Source organism: Lissotriton helveticus, chromosome 11 (genome assembly GCF_964261635.1).
Source record: "Lissotriton helveticus chromosome 11, aLisHel1.1, whole genome shotgun sequence".
In the NCBI taxonomy this organism is placed as follows: Eukaryota; Metazoa; Chordata; class Amphibia; order Caudata; family Salamandridae; genus Lissotriton; species Lissotriton helveticus.
Window position 1 is genome coordinate 60,868,190 of NC_136072.1, and position 16,844 is coordinate 60,885,033.

Sequence of the window (16,844 nt, forward strand, 5' to 3'; positions counted from 1 at the left end):
ACCCGATTTTTTCTGGTAGTGGCCTGAGGCCTCCGTCTAAGTTCAACCCCCCAGCTCATCAAATGTCATCCAAAATTTTGGCATTTGAACAATTGGTATTGAGAGATGTAGAAAAGACACTGTCAGAGAGACAATATGTCAAATATAACATCACTAAGGCGGAACGACAGGCACTTAATACCCTCAAAGATAGCAACACCATTGTTATAAAACCGGCCGATAAGGGCGGAGCAATTGTGGTTCAGAATTATGATCATTACACGAAAGAAATACTTGACCAACTAGATGTTGAAGGCAACTATGTTAAACTAAGAGGTGATCCCACAAGTGAGCTAGCAAAGAAAATCAACTCTATAACGACACAAGGACTTGTGTCAGGCTTCATTAACAAACAAGAGTTTGATTATCTTAATAACAAGTACCCTAGAATGCCGACGATTTACACATTGCCGAAAATTCATAAAAGAATGCAAGATCCCCCGGGCAGACCCATAATTTCTGGTTGTGGCTCTCTGCTTGAGCCATTGTGTAAATACGTCGACACATTCTTAAAACCTCTCGCTGAAAAGACGGCCACTTATCTAAAGGATACTATGCAAACTATTCTGTTGCTAGATGGTCGATTACATGATCCCAATGTGAGTCTTTTGGCTACAATGGATATTCAATCATTGTATACCAATATCCCACAGAACCAAGCTTTGACAGTGATTGAGTTAGCATTGAATTTACGCCCTGCACCCCATCGTGTACCAACTGAGTTCATTATTGAACTTCTGTCCTTGGCAATGACGAAAAACTACTTTACCTTTTTGGGGAAGTATTACGTCCAAACGAAGGGAGTGGCTATGGGGGCAAGCTTTGCCCCCAATCTAGCCATAATCTTTATGGACGCATATGAACAGGAACATGTCCTTAATGACATCAACTCTTTTTACAGCTGTATTGGGTTATGGCATCGCTATATAGACGACGTTTTAATCATATGGAATGGAAATGTAGATGAACTTACCTCCTTCCACGAGTGGCTAAACACACGTTCCATAGACATCAAATTCACTCTAGAATCTGATAGGTCAAAAATTAATTTCCTGGATATTACTATCAATACAGAATTGGGAATATTATACACCGGTCTGTATCGCAAAAGCAGTGAGCGTAACACCTTGCTCCGCTATAGCAGCCACCATCCTCGCAACCTCAGGGATAACCTTCCATTTGGGCAATTCCTGAGGTTGCGGAGGAACTGCGCTAAAAAGGAGAACTTTTTTAATGAATCAGCAGGTCTTCTAGCAGGGCTGCATGAAAGAGGATACCCAATTAGGCTTCTTAAACAAGCACGTAAACGAGCTTGGCACAATCATAGAGAACATCTCTTGGAAATGTCAAATAATCAAAGTAAAAATGAGGATCGACTAGTATGTGTCACTACTTACTCCACCAAAAGTAATAAGATCAAGAAAATAATTAACCAACATTGGCATATGATATCTGATGAGATTGGGAATGCCCCTTTGCCCCTGCATGCGTTCAAAAAGGCAAAAAATATAAGGGACTATGTTGTGAAAGCTTTGTTACCCACAATAACTCCACCAAGCCAAACTGTCCTATGGGGGCTTCCCCCAGTAAAAGGCCATGTGAAATGCGGAAGCTGTAAGGCATGCCCTCTAACCCAAGAAATCAAATACTTCCAGCATAATAACCATATGCACATGTTAAAAGAACATAGCAATTGTAACTCTAGTGGGGTTATTTATGCGATTACATGCCCTTGTGGTTTCTTGTATATTGGGCAAACGATCCAAAGGGTAAAGTGCCGTATACTACAGCACATTAGCCACATTAAATGCAAGACCCAGGGGGCACCGCTCGTGGAGCACTTTACCAAATTTGATCACGCACCAGACAGCCTGAAATGGTCCGTTCTTGAAAAGGTGACACCAAACCCCAGAGGAGGAGATTTCAATCACGTCCTGAGCCTTCGAGAGTGTCGTTTTATACTTTTATTCGACACAATAAAACAGGGTCTTAATGAATACGAAGAAATCAGCAAGCAGGTGGCAGTATTGAACAGTAGATGATACATCCAACTATGCGAACACTCCTTCTATCAGCTAATCCTGTGGCTCCTACAACTAGTGTCTCTTTATGAATCTATTGGATGACAACACCCTTCTATGTGTGTGTGTCTTTCAAATTGATATTCACCAGAATTGGTTACCGATTGTATGTTGAGCGTTTACTTGTAAAGTTATTATTTGCTTAGGCTGTTTTTTCGAGCCCGAGTCGGCCAACATCGCTGGTTAGTCTTTTCTTCATGTTCATTCTTTTTAAACGTCAAATACGCCCGTATGACGCCATCACGCTGCGGCTGTATCCGACACAGTGGATCCCATAAGCAGTGGATGCCTAACTTGGAAAGGTAGGTTTCACTAAGATACTATTTAGAACCTATCGATCAGTGACCATTGAGGCACACACCACTCGAGGTAACACTATTTATTATGTTCCTTTGTAGCGCGTACTGCCTTTTGGAACAGTGTTCGTTCCTTCCACCGCTCGAGTCAAAACACATCGCCGTGAGTGATGGCCGGCCAAAACACGCAAAGGTAGGCCATACAACAGATGTATTGAGAATCCACCTAGTACACATAGAAAACGCTACCCTGGTAACACAAATTTATTGTGTTCCTTTATAGCTATTGACGGTGTCTGGTTGAAATTGTGTCTGCATTTTCTTCTGAATCTTCAACTGCCCAAATCGGTACGCCCTAGACAGATTACGACACACGGTCACTCCCAATTTATTTGGTAAGTTATATTTAGAGAACTTAGAGAGTCTTATAAATTATGGTTGCAGACAAAGAATTGATTCTGACAGACCGTTTTGCACCTTATTAATTACAGGTGTTTGGACAAACTACGGTTAACCAATTGTATCGTCCATCTTGGAATAGGAGGACTGAGGGCACCCATTGAACATTCGTGGTTAAGCGTAAAATAGAGTTTGGTGACTATTTCCTATAGTTCCAACTATGTAACTTCCTGAACATTACCTTGATCTATCCTAGGTTTACACTTTGAAAATCTACGGTTGAAGGTGGTGCCACACACGTCCTGAGGAAGACCCGCAGGTCGAGGCCCTTAGTTATCCCTGAACCCCAAAGACGGGTTGAAACGTCGACGCTTCTTTTCTGCTTATAAGCAAATAGGACCACCATTTATTAATTACATTATACATGTTATTCTGGACTGTATAAATGTTAAAAGAATAACAATTCTATAATGGCCTTATTGCATAATAAGCTGGATTTTTTTACAGTTTTGTTTTTCTAATTCATTCCAAATCTTATGTCACTTTTTCTTTGAGGCTTACACCCTTTTCTTCAAATCACCATTTCTTCCTTTTCTTGCACTCCCCCTTTTTAGAAGCAGGTTGCTCTTCCTTTTTACCGTTAGCATTGAAGATGTATAAATGTATATAAATAATTTTGTTGCGATGGAGTAATCTATTAAAACTCCCCTTTTTTTAATAAATTCGCTTTTGTGTCAGGTAGTTGCTTTACTTTGCCAAGACTTTTCACTGATTGATTCTATAGAGTAGATCAATTCTAACACTCATCTAATAATGAACAATGAGTAACTGTGAGTATATCATTTGTTTGATTTATAGAACTATCTGGGTTTGGACCATTGTTTTTTGATATTAATGGGCAGGCGGGGGGGGGCAGTGATAACCCTACTGACCATGGAGGGCAGAAGAAAGGGGGACAAGGGTGGCAAACCAACCGTGCAGGGAAGATAAAAGAGGCTGTGGCAACATGAAAGACCATTGAGGGCAGAAGGAAAAGGCAGTGGCAGTACAACCATACATGCCAACAGGCCCGATTCAGGCAGGAGACTGCTGATGCTTTTGAGCCCGTAAGGGCATTAATTTTATCTGTGTCCTGCTTGAAAGCTCCTCTTTTTCAATGTAAGTCAATGGGGGAAATCAATTCCCCGAGTTTGGGTTTATATTTCGAAATCTTCCTCCTACCAGGTTCAACATGTTGGTAAATAAGGAATTTAGGATCACGGATTGCAGGAGGAAGGGGTAGGGACTTGGACTCGGATAAGAGAGGACAGTAGGAAGATGGGCAGAGGCACCAAACTGACCTCACAAAGCAGGCAACAGGGTTTGTAGCTGCACAATACATTACACAGGGCAAGTGGGATGGCAGTGCAGCACAACGGACAATGGAAAGCTATAGGTAGGGGAACAGGCTAAGCACATTGACAGCAAACAGCAGACAGGAGGGAGAGTTGCAACATAACTGACCATGAAGGGCAGGAGGGAGGGGGCAGGGGAATTACAAAGGACCAGACAAGGCAGGAGGGAGGGGATAGGGGTCTGCACATGGAAATCTGAGGCCAGGGGCAAGGGGGCAGATCAGGAACAGCAAGATCAACACGGAGGGCAGGAAGGATGAGCACTGGAAGCACAACTCACCATGGAGGGCAACAGTGAGAATATAATGGTAGGCACACAGACGTTGGAGGGAAGGTGGCAGAGGGGACAAGGGCAGCAAACAGGCTACACAGGGCAAGTGGGAGGGGATGTGGCAGAACATAAGGCCATCCATGGCAAGCAGGGGGGTTAGTTGTAGCACAATGGCCATGGTGGGCAAGAGGGAGGGGACAGGGCATGCACAAAGGACCATGGAGGACAGAAGAGAGGAGTAGGGACTGGACACAGACAAAAGAGGGAAGAGGCTTCACAACAGACCAGGCAGAGCAGGCAGTAGGAGAAGTTGCACAAAACAGAGCATGGAGGGCAGAAGGGAGTGGCAGTAAAAGTGACCATGGAGGACAGGAGAGAGGGGATGGGCCATGGAACTTGGACAGGCAGGAATTTGAGATGTCTTGTCATGAGTGATGTCACTGACCATGTTATTAGTGATGTGATATGTGAGGTAAGGAGTAGTATATTGTGGAGGACACAGGTTATTTCACTGGTTTTGTAGGAGTGGAACCTGAGTATAACTATAACGTCTCGATAACCTTTGTTTTTGTTCGGTGAATTTCAAAGTTTTTTTTTAATTCCATTTCCTAAATATAACATCCCTGTACCCTTTGCTTTTTCAATGAATTTCTCAGGTTTTTAAAGTCTAATTAATAACTATATGTATTTAAACTTTATTGTGTGATTAATAAAAACCTTTGCAATCAGCATCATGGTAAAAACACATGTATGAAATGAGTTAAACAACAGTTTCCAATAAAATTACAATGGTTTCTTATGCTATAAAGAGAATGTAAAACTAACTTTTATTACTGGCGATAAAAATTCTTTATGTGTCTTAGAAGTCCGAAAATGTCAACTTTGAAAACCGACCGCCTAAAAAAAATTCTGGGCCAGTGCTGGTATCTGTAAATTTGTTTATAAAGTCTTGTCCAAGCTACCATAAGGACTACAATTGGTCATCCAAGAGGATATGAATCGATTACGACTGGCGTTCTGTAAATAGTTAGCAGTCAATGAGACTGGATTGGTGACCAATTTATTAGGGTGCTTCCGTATTTAGTTTTGTTTTTACTGCTTTCATGAAGCGAACAAAGCTACAAGCCAACCGGACATCTTTACCCTTGAAGCAAGCCTTCACCGCCTGCCTACATGTTCGTATCTGATTTTCATTCAGGCGTGACTTTAAAAACTGTCTTCGGTCCACATCTAAACTCTTGCAGATGCACAATAAGTGGAAAACATCCTCTTTGATCTCTCCACACAGTATGCAATGGTTTGTTGGATGTGTGCATTTCCATGGCTTTAAATGCGGCTTTGCAGGTAAGATTCCCAGCCTCAGAGCCAAGAAACTTTCCTTCATGATTCTCAAGAAGCTTGTTTCTAGGTATAGTTGTGGCGCATACCTCGAGTAACTCTGGATTACAAGCCAGCTGTGAGCCCTTCTACTAAGGTCTGTGTTGTCTTTTTCAAGGGATGCAATCTTTATAGATTTATTTACCAAGACCTTGAAGCTGTTGTAGGGAAGACCAGATTCCCACAGGTCCTGTAGAGCAAGCAGCCTTATTCCTGACTGGAGGTAGACCATGACAAGACCATCATTTTTCCTTACCATCTCCTTCCATAGGTATGAGTTAATATTTTTATTTTGTACCAGCACTTGGCAGAGACACCTTTCTGTGTTATTTGCTATTTTTAAAGTCCGAACTCTAGCCTTAATTGTGCTGGAAAGGTGTACTGCGGGAGCTTAAATATTATGTTCATGGATTTTGAGATCAGTTTCTCCAAAATTGTCTCCTCTGCCCCTCTCACTGGTTCGCTGCCGTACATAACAGTCGGCAAAACCTTTGCCAGTAGAGGGACTAGGTTGCGGCCTGCTATTTTGTGCTTGATGTTTTTTAGCGTAACGGCCAATTGGGTCCCTCTGCTTTTTGTTTGTAGCCTTCAAAGATTATTCCCAAGTACTTGTATTCCGCAACCGTCTCCAGCTGCCTGCCCTCAGCAGCCATCTCGGTTGGTTGAATGCCATAACTTTAGATTTCTCGAGATTTATACTTAGTCCGTTCATGTCTGCAAAGATGCTTGTGGAGTTTATCAGATGCTGCAGGCCAACTGGAGTATGATTGATCAATATCAGATCGTTGGCGTCCATTAACCCCTTCCATGCTCATGACGAGCTCAGCTCATCATGGCATATACCTCTCAGGTGCTCATGACAAGTTAAGCTCGTCATGACCACACCCGTTTTCGTTGCTGTCCAGCACAGCAGGGGAAACTACGAAGCAGCGATGTGGTTAAGTTTGAAAATTTCAAACCACCCAAGTTCAGAGCGTGGTGATGGCAGTTGTCCAGCTCAGTGGAGAGGTCTGACACAAAGAGGTTAAACAGGGTCGGGGCAAGGACACAGCCCTGTTTTAGACCTTTGGTGGTCGATATTCTCCTTGACAGACTGTCCCCGGCCCCCAACTTGAATTGGACCCATGTCTTAGAGTGGAGTAAGATTAGCTGATTCAGAAGGTATGGGGCTATTTTCCACCCGGCTAGTTTTGCCCACAGTTTCCCCTCTATCGATGCTATCAAAGGCAGCTTAGTAATCAATAAAGCAGACAAATAATGGCTGATTGATTGTTTTTGTAGCATCTATTAACCCCTTCCATGCTGCCGTCGGCCATTGGCCGACAGCAGCACTACCTCGCTGGTGCTGCCGTCGGCCAATGGCCGACGCAACCCCGCCTGTTTTTTAAAACAGCCGCACGGCTGCAAAACAGCGGAAGCAGCCAACGGGTTAAAAAGCGAAAGAGCGAGAATGTTTGTGGTTGTCCCCATGTTTTTTTGAAAGCCTGTTTGGTTAATTGGAAATAAAGCTTTTTCCAGCGCCCACTCTGTAAGTTCAGCCAATAGTACCCCTGCATAATATTTGGCCTCAATGTCATTGAGTGCAATGAGTCTGTAGTTCTTCCATTTGGTGTTACTGCCTTTCTTATAGATAGGTGAAATATTTGATGCCTTCCAAGAGGCTGGTAATCGTTCAGTTTCCAAGCTGTTGTTAAAGAGGGGTAATAATTGGGCCTAGGGGCTCCCTCATTTCGACTTTTGGAGATCTTGTTCACAATCAATTTTATTGAGAGGGAGTGAAGAAGCTCTGAGCCTTGGGGTTTTAGGGGGTGCCCGCCACGTTGGCACCCCCTAAAACCAAAACAAGACCAAAATGACAAAAATCCAACATACAGAAACTCAATAGAATGTCTTTAAAAAGATTGTTGCAAAAATAAACTTGTAGGTAATTAAATGCAACACTCAGTCTCAAAGTACTTGGGATGCGTCACACAAAACAAACAAATGGGGCGCAGAGAGGGCCATGCATCGGTTCTTGCTGCGCTCTGGTTCCAATGCGACAAGATGGCGCCAGGATGCGTTGCGACGATCCGGTGCGATGCGAGAAAATGGCGTCTTTGTTGCGATGCAACAATGTAGAGGCAATGAGTGCACGCCTGACGGCCATGTGGCGAACTCAGTGATTTTCTGATCCGCTACAGGCCCTGTGACACGCTTCCCCGGTGATGCGGCAACACCCTCAGTGACAGCGACACTCTTCTCCGGTGTTGCGGCGGTGATCAGCGGCAGCGCACTTCCTCAGCGATGCAACGGCCCTGTGACACACTTCTCTTGTGATGCGATGGCACCCTCTGTGTGGCGGCATGCTTCTCCAGTGACGCGACGGTGCGGCGTCCCGCTTCTCTCTCGTTGTGTTGCGCTTCCAGCTCCCAACAGCAAAAAGGTCTCACACTTAGTTACAGGCCCTCCTGGCAGACTGGAACTCCCAGAAAGGATGTTCAGGGAGTTGGGGTTGAAGTCCTTTTGTGCCTGGGACTACAGAAACAGGAGGCCTACTCTTCTCAGGCCCTTGTAGACTTTTCTTCAGAGGGACACAGCACATAGCAAAGTCCTTCTTCAAGCAAGGGACACAGCACACAGCAAAGTCCTTTAGATCTCTCCTTAGTAGAAACAGCAAACTGCAGGCCAGCCCCAGACACACAGCAAGGGCAGTACTTCTCCTCAGTTTCTTCAGCTGATCTTCTGTGGCAGGGATTCCTCTTGGTCACGAAGTAGTAGTTTAACTTTCTGGGGTTTCAGCTCTAGTATTTATACCCCAAAAGTCTTTATTCTCCATGTGTGAGGAGTCCTGGACCCAGATCAAACCAGTTCTGAGGGCACTCTGCCAGTGCACATCTCCTTCCTTTGTGAGTGTGGGCCAGGGCCATCAGACACACCGCAGGGGGTGGAGCCATCATTGTGGAAGGCAGGCACAGCCCTGTTCAGGCCCAGGTGCTCCTCCTCCTCCCACCACTCCAAATGCATATAGGTATATGCAGCCTAGTGCTGACTCACCCAGGCTCCTGGAGCCACGCCAGCCCCTGTCACTCTCAAACCAGACAGTCAATCCACTAACAGGCAGAGGCACACAAAAAGGTTAAGCAAGAAAATACCCACTTTCAAACACTAAATTTAAAAACAATCCTTCCTAAAAGATGTGTTATTAAATTCTGAGTTCAGGGGTACTAGATTCCAAATTTCTAACTTGCTCCTATGGGAAGATATGCAGGTAAACATGGCACACAGCATTCCCCATTCTGTCCTTTGGGCAGGATAGCCTTCAAATAGTGAAAAACGAAATTGGCAGTATTTCACTGTCAGGACATGTTACGCACACTAGTACATGTCCTACCTTTCACATACACTGCACCCTGCCAGGGCGGTACCTTGGGTCTACACAGGGGTGTCCAATATGTAAGAAAAGGGAAGGTTCAGGCCTGGCAAGTGGGTAAACTGGCCAGGACAACATGGCAGTTTAACAAACTGCGCACAGGCACTGCAGTAGCAGGCCTGACACACCATCTTAGGGCTACTCCTGTGGGTGGCACAAGCAGTGCTGCAGGCCCACTAGTAGCTTTAGAATCACCAGCCCTGGTACACTCAGTGCACTTTACTAGGGACCTACTGGTAAAAAAAATATGCCAATCATGGATAACAAATCACAATAACAATTTAACCAGGGAGCACTTGCACTTTAGCACTGATCAGTAGTGGCAAAGTGCCCCAGCATCTAAACCAGCAAAAACGAATTCCACCACAGTTTCAAAAATACAGGAGGTAAAGGCAAAAAGTCAGGGGAAACCACGTCAAGGATTGCAGGTCTAACAGTTGTCCCCTAGAAATTGCATTGCATAAAAGATTTATGTATGGTACCTACACTTCTGGGGCATGTTTTAAAAGGTCCCCTGGTACCTTATCAGGTCCGGGCACTTTAGATAACCTGATAGCAGGTGTAGCAAGTGAGGTGCCTTCGATACTAAACTGTAGAGGGGCAATTTGAGGTAAGATCAAGGGCACCTCAATGCTACTTTGGGGATCTATATCCAACTCATTTGGGGTGGTGTATAGATTAGTAAAATGTCTTTGCTATGTGCAGGAATCTATAAAGTTATTTTGGATCGGATTGCTTACTTTACTGCCATGGGCTATTATCCTCCAAAACATAGACTGATCACCGGCCTTTGAAGCTATTATAAGATCTTGCCAGCTAGAGTCTTCCCAATTTCTGCAGGCTACTTTGAGGATTTTCTTATATTCTTTTCTTTCACGTCTAATCTCAACTATTTCTTTGGTTTTTATGGCCCTGATCAGAGATTGTTTAGCCACTGTGCATTCTTTATCAAACCAAGGATTAGCCGGCTGCATATTGCCCCTATGATTACCAGCTCCAGACAGGGATTTGTTTAGGTAGGGTTTCTACCAACCTCTTGTGCATCTGAGTTATAGGTATGTTTTCAGGTCCTGACTCTAAGTAGGAAGTTAAAAGTTCACTAAAACTATTGTATATATTAGTGAGGGGCTCAACTTGGTCCATTTCAGTGGGCCACTTAACTGCCCTCCGGTTGTTGCTCACTAAGGGCATTATGATTTCTACCCCCGGATCAGTTGGATGGATAAAAAACTATTTCCCTATTAGATCTAAACACAGTGGGAAATGGTCACTCTCCCCTCTTTTATCAACCTTAAAATCCTGTACATAGGTCCAGTGGGCTACACTTATCATTATATAATCTATTCGGGATTAGGAGTTTCCTCTCGAACAAGTATCTGAGCTTTCAAGGTCTGAGGGAAGCCTACCATTACACGCCCTTAGACCTTTCTCTACAGTGAGATGGAATAGTTGCATAGCTGAAACAGAGCACCCCACTGAATTTTCTGCCGTAAGAGGCGGGATCCCCTTTGCTGAATCTTCTTCCTCACAGATGGTATCTAATCACAACACAGGTTCATAGTAACAATTGAAGTCACCCTCAACTATAATGACCCCATTTGGATTGAAAGGATCAAGAACCTCTTTGAGTCTTATGTATATATTAAAAAATGCATCTGGGACTTATTTGGGAATTTTACTTTTAACCCCAAAATATCTTTTGAACCAGTGGTCACAGTTTCTATGTTCGCACCTGAAGGTCTCCCTCTTTTTGGCTGGAGGGCTTCTATACTGAATGTTCTGTACCCTACTTTATGTAATTGCTCTCTCGCCCATGTCTCCTGGAAGAAGCATAGATCAAAATTGCCAATATAATCCTGCAAATCTGGCTTATTAAGTTTTTGTGAGAGCCCGCTATACTCCAGGAGACCATCTTCATACATTCTGGGGTTGGATGTTTAAGCGTGCTAGAAGATTTATCAGAGGCATTAAATGCCTCATTTCTTTGTAGATCTAATCTCTCTAGATGGGCATTCTGAGTAGCTTGAGTACCAGATTCTGATACACAGTGGTTCCTATCAATTAGGCTGGATGTGTCCCCAATATTATGTTCATTCTTGCCTGCTTGTTCAGTCAATCTATGGCTTCTAGATTGTTTGACCCCTCCATATCTTGTAGAACAGTATTGCATCTACCAGTGCAGGATTTATTCTGTCTGAAGCTGATTTTAGAATCGAAAAAAGAATGTGTTCATAGGTTCATGGTTATCAAGTTATCTATGATAGATTTTAAATGGAAAGTTAGTTTTATGCCGTCCATGTTCCCCTCTTCTTGCTGGGTCAGTTCAGCCTTTATTATATCGGATCCTATTATGGAAAGGCACTGTCATTTGGTTCTAATCCAATGTGTCACTTTATTTATAGGTGAATCCTCATCTTCTCTAATGCCTTGTTTTAATCTGGGGACATTTGTCTAGAAGATATTGTAAGAATTCGGCTTCCCCTTATTCAGATGATGAGATAATAAGTGAAGTTCCTATGGCTGCTGGTAGCCCCTATCCACCCACCCAATCCTTGGGTTTAATACAAACTTCCCTTGTCTAGCTGGTACATGCCTATTTGCACCATGGGAGTCTGGGACTATACCTTTATGTGTTGCATGTTTTCGGAGAGGAGGCAGTCCAGAATTGCCATGTGTATTAGTTACTTGCTTCACGGGCCTAGAAGGATGATGAGTTATAGAGGCCACATGTTTACTCTGGTTTACTGCTTCATTTGAAGGGGGCTTAAATACTACTCTGGGTGGTAACGTAATTTGTACATTGTCTGCCTGAATATGATGAGAGTTCTCTGTTATCCAATGCTTTGCTCTCATCTTTTGGGGTTATAGATGGTTGCATTGTTAGATCCCCAATCATCATTTTGAGTACCAAGACCACGTCTTGTACAGCATTTAAATTTAAGCAAGGTTCCAACATAAGTGCATGGGTATCTATTGGTTGTGTTTGAGTCTCCGCTTCTCTCCAAGTAGCAGGCAACCAAATGTTACAATCAATATCTTCCATTTGCCCTCCCTGTATTTCTTCTAGGTTGTCTGCTAGCAGTGAATATCTATTGGGGCAATCTATATCCATAAACTCCCTGTGTGTGAAACTTTCTTAGTTTCTGGCTGAAATGTCCAACCTAGGGGAAGCTGTTCTAGAATGACTAGACATCGCCCTTTTGGGGGGTGTATTTTGGGGTTGTGGAACTGTCGTGCTGTGGGTTTGGTGAACAATGTTTGTTGGGCTGCACGATCTTACAATAGTTGCTTTATCCTTTTTGCTATAGTAGGATGAGATTTTATTAGCGCCCTTCATTTTAAGCCCCTTTCCATTATCCAACATAGTTTCCAGTTTCTCAATTTGGTCGCCAATAGCCGCTAAAGTGCAGTTTTCAGCTGCAGATTTAACTCACTTATTAGTCTTCTATCTTTCTTCCTTTCCACCACAGCCTCTGTTGCCTTCCTTTTCCCACTTATCTCCAAAGCGAATTCCAAAGCAAGTTCTAATATACCAGATTTTTTAATATTGGATCTGTTGGCGTTGGAGTATAGAGGCCTAAATTAAGGTAAGGACTTAGATAAGCAAGAGACAAGCAGCAGCGATTATACACCACTAGTAAACCAAAGTATAAATAAAATGTGCGTCAATGTACGAGTCTTCTATAATCAGAGGTTACTTTCAAGGAACAAGTAGCAGGGGAAACACAGGTTTAGCAGTTCAGCCTTTTTATGCTTATTGGCCTCCAGTATTGAGACCTTGGTTTGTCCTTTATCTAATTTGACGAGGCTCCTACAGTGAGCCCAGGAGCTACAATGAACTATTTTCGGCGTCAGCTTTCTGTAGCAAAAGTTTTTAGTCAAGTATGAAGACAGGAGTCCATTTCGCTAATATTTAAAGAGGGTAATATCCAATGCAATGCAATGCAAGGCACTGGAAGGAGTGTCAAATCTTACTAATAGCGTCACATTTCTTTCAAAAGCCAAGGGAGGTGGCCCAGCCCAGCCTCATCCCGGCCCTGACGGGCGCAGACAGGCCTGCCCACGCCCACACATGTCCTGCGCTGCGAGAGCCCGCAAGTGAATTTGAAGCGCCTCCAGGCACTTTTGGATGACGTTGGCGGGACCACGTTGGAGGCTGGAGAAGGTGGTCCTAGTGCCCCTCTCCCCTTCTGCAGTGCGGCTGGACAACGAAGCAAAGACGGGCTTCCGGCACTGCAGGAGCTCGCAAGTTAATTTACTGCGCCTCCAGGCACTTTTGTTTCAGATCTATTTTATTTTCAGACATTAACACCAAGACCAAGTCCAACTGTACACAGTGTTAAGCCTACAACCCTATACAGGGCCGGCCGCGTAAGTGAACGTTTCTACAGGGGCCTGAAGAAATCTACCACTGAGAGCAAGGTGTAACACAAGTTAATTTAAAGTGCATCCAGGCACTTTTGGATGACGTTGGCGGGACCACGGTGGAGACTGGAAAAGGTGGTCCTAGTGCCCCTTTCCCCTCTGCAGTGCGGCTTTAATATTTTGGAGTATAGTCCCCTTTATTACTGAACATGCACTGACATCTCAGTGGATCGCTTCTTTAAGGACAGGTTCCAGAGAAACAATGCATCATAGACCAGAAATGTCTCCTATGAGCACCTGCATCTGTTGAACTTCCCTGTGCTCTCCAAGAGGGGGCAGAACCTTCTTAGCTGCCTTCTTGCTCTATGTCCTACAACAGAGGAACTGATGCCTCTTTCTGGTCTGTGTGTGGGACTTTCGCGGTGTCCATTAATTTCCAGGGACAAGTCTTGTCTAAAGCATCTCTACTGGAAGCAGATTCATGCCTCATGGCCTGGCAAGGGTCCCAGGGTTCAGCAGGAGCAGACCACGTCTACTTCTGTCAAGAGGACAGCTGTGAATGCCTGAAGGAGATTTATGGATCCCATTTGGGTGGCATAAAGAAACAGCACGACCTTCAGATGGACAAAGTCCATTAATAAATTCTTCCTTTACAATTGATGTGGTTAAAACTGTTGACATTTCTGTTAAAGCTTCAAAGGACCGGTTGGTAAAGTTTCTCTGCCGCCTCTGGCTCCAGCCCTTAGGGGTTCTCCTGGTAAATGCCCCGGATGTATGACGTTACAACGCATACTTTTACCACGCATACCATTACAACGCGGTTTTTACCACGCATACCATTACAACGCATAGCGCTTTGGGGTGCTGGATAGTGAATAGTTTAATTTACTATTCCAACTCCAGTCCCCGTGGACACTAGGGAAGGTTATTGGATAGTAAATTAACCTATTCCCTATCCTAGAGCGCCCCCCGCGCAATGCGTTGTAATGGTATGCATGGTAAAAACCGCGTTGTAATGGTAGTGCGTGGTAAAAAATGCGTGGTAAAGGTTGTATACCAAATGCCCCACACCAGAGAGTTATAAGATAAGGATAGGTACAAGAAGAAGAAACTAGTCAAAGTAAATGTAAAGGGACACTTGGACACATGTTTACTCTCTATTTATGCTACTGCCCTATGACCTTTGTAACCAAGGGCAGTAAGGGCAGTGATAGGAGCATCAAAGTTCAAGCCAGGGGGTAGCGGTTGCTGTGACCTCAGCCCCATATACATGCATGCACGAAGCTGCAGCAGTGCAAGTGCTTATTACTGCTTAAACTTACCCAGGAGCTCAGGATTAATCTGGAATGTAGTTTCACCCCTGAAGGAGACATCCCAAGGAAAGCCTCATCCCTGAAGGAGGCATCCCGAGTGTAGCCTCACCCCTGAAGGAGGCATCCCAAGTGAAGCCTCACCCCTGAAGGAGACATCCCAAGTGAAGCCTCACCCCTGAAGGAGACATCCCAAGTGAAGCCTCACCCCTGAAGGAGACATCCCAAGTGTAGCCTCACCCTTGAAGGAGGCATCCCAAGTGAAGCCTCATCCCTGAAGGAGGCATCCCGAGTGTAGCCTCACCCCTGAAGGAGGCATCATGAGTGTAGCTTCACTCCTAAATGAGATATCCCAAGTGTATCCTCACCCCTGAAGGAAGCATCCCAAGTGTAGCCTAACACCTGAAGGTGTTGGAGAAGATTTGTGAAGCACTGGGGCTTATTTACAAGCCCATTGCGCCGCTGGTGCGTCATTTTCTTGTAGATGAGGTCCACTGTTTTAAAGACAATTTAGAGGTGCAGCAGAACAGACACACCTAACACTTGTTTTTATAATGCAGCTACGTGGCGTGCCTTTTGTGTAATGGGTACTCTGACCTTTTTCCAATATGGCACCCAGATGCATCTGATTGCAAGGACATACACAAAAGATCATGCTTTTTATTAAGTCATTTAATGACATTGGGTCTCCCTTGGAGGTTTCTCTCGTTCTCTATCAAGATTCAAAGATTTTTATTTGCTTTGGTACTCGACTGAGGACCACAAACTTAAAAAACAATTTACAGAAGAAAAATCATTAGAAGTTAATACAGTATTAAAAAAGATTTTAGAAATTTATAGAAATTGTAGCAAACCCATTCACTGGGTGGATGTTTACCTACTATTATCAGATCATTTACTGTTGTAATTTTACATTTCCGATATATCGGGTCAAGGTATCTTACTCGTGCTTTTACTATATTTGGATGGGGACAAACAAATAAGATATGTTCAATGTCCTGATCACCACCTTGACAGAATTTACATGTCGGAGAACCTGCTAATGTCCATCTGGAGGTAAAGGTAGATACAGGTAAAATACCTAAACGCAACATTATAATAGCCCTTCTAGCTCCGTGCGAAAGGCAAAATCCCAAATATGGCCGCATTTGCTTGTATTCCAATGACTCCGTAAAGAGTTTGTATGTGGATAACTTAGAGCAATATGCGAGATCAAGGTCAAAGCTCAATCTTGGTGTGAAGCATTTTAGGAAGAGTTTCAATTGAGGATTTGACCAGGTAAGCAAAATTTCTTTGGTAAGATTAGCGATTTTAAATGCAACTGACATATTCCTGGAAAAATTAAGGTATAAGGCTTCTAATTCAAATATCTCAGTCTTTAACAAGAATCGCATGCAGTAAATTGTACGCCCATCTAATGATATTGGCCACTGCTATAGCGTAGGTACTTGTAAGGGGGGATTTTTGCTCTGAACACTTTCAGTAATGAAGAGAAGTGCCTATTTCCGGTGGCAGTGTACAATCTGGAGATAGCCCCGGCGTGTAATTCTGATTTTTTCTTTAGATTATTTATTTGCTTTGAGTTTTGCTATTTTTTTGTGAAAATCCTGCCGAGGTAAGTGTATTCTTCTACTTCCTCTACTCTGATCCCATCAAGATGCCAACAGTATTTGACATTTTTCTTTTTCTTACCGGTAAAAGCCACCACTTTGGTTTTTGATAAGTTTGGGACTAAATAATGTTCCTTGGAATAATCGTTTAAAGAGTCCAATAATTTTTGCAGACCAAAAGGTGTAAGGTCCAACATTACTATATCATCTGCATATAGTAGGGCATGAATGCCTTGAAAAGCAATCTTTGGTGGCAAACTGGAGCATTGTTGCAGATGATACGGTAAATCGCT

General features: G+C 43.7%; 1 protein-coding gene across 4 annotated transcripts in view; it reads left to right on the forward strand.

The window, feature by feature from the left end:
• The window catches only part of LOC144791454 (cytochrome P450 2J2-like), a 99,899-nt gene that overhangs the window by 73,988 nt on the left and 9,067 nt on the right, over positions 1-16,844 (forward strand). The window contains exon 9 of one of the 4 annotated variants that reach the window (XM_078666131.1): positions 12,737-12,853. The exons of 2 other annotated variants lie outside the window; for them this stretch is intronic. In XM_078666131.1, coding sequence (XP_078522257.1) covers positions 12,737-12,852 — 116 coding nt within the window. In that variant the 3' untranslated portion in view covers position 12,853. Of the gene's footprint in view, positions 1-2,518; positions 2,599-12,736; positions 12,854-16,844 lie in introns of those variants that run through there. One more of the 4 variants, XM_078666132.1, reaches the window with a different exon arrangement.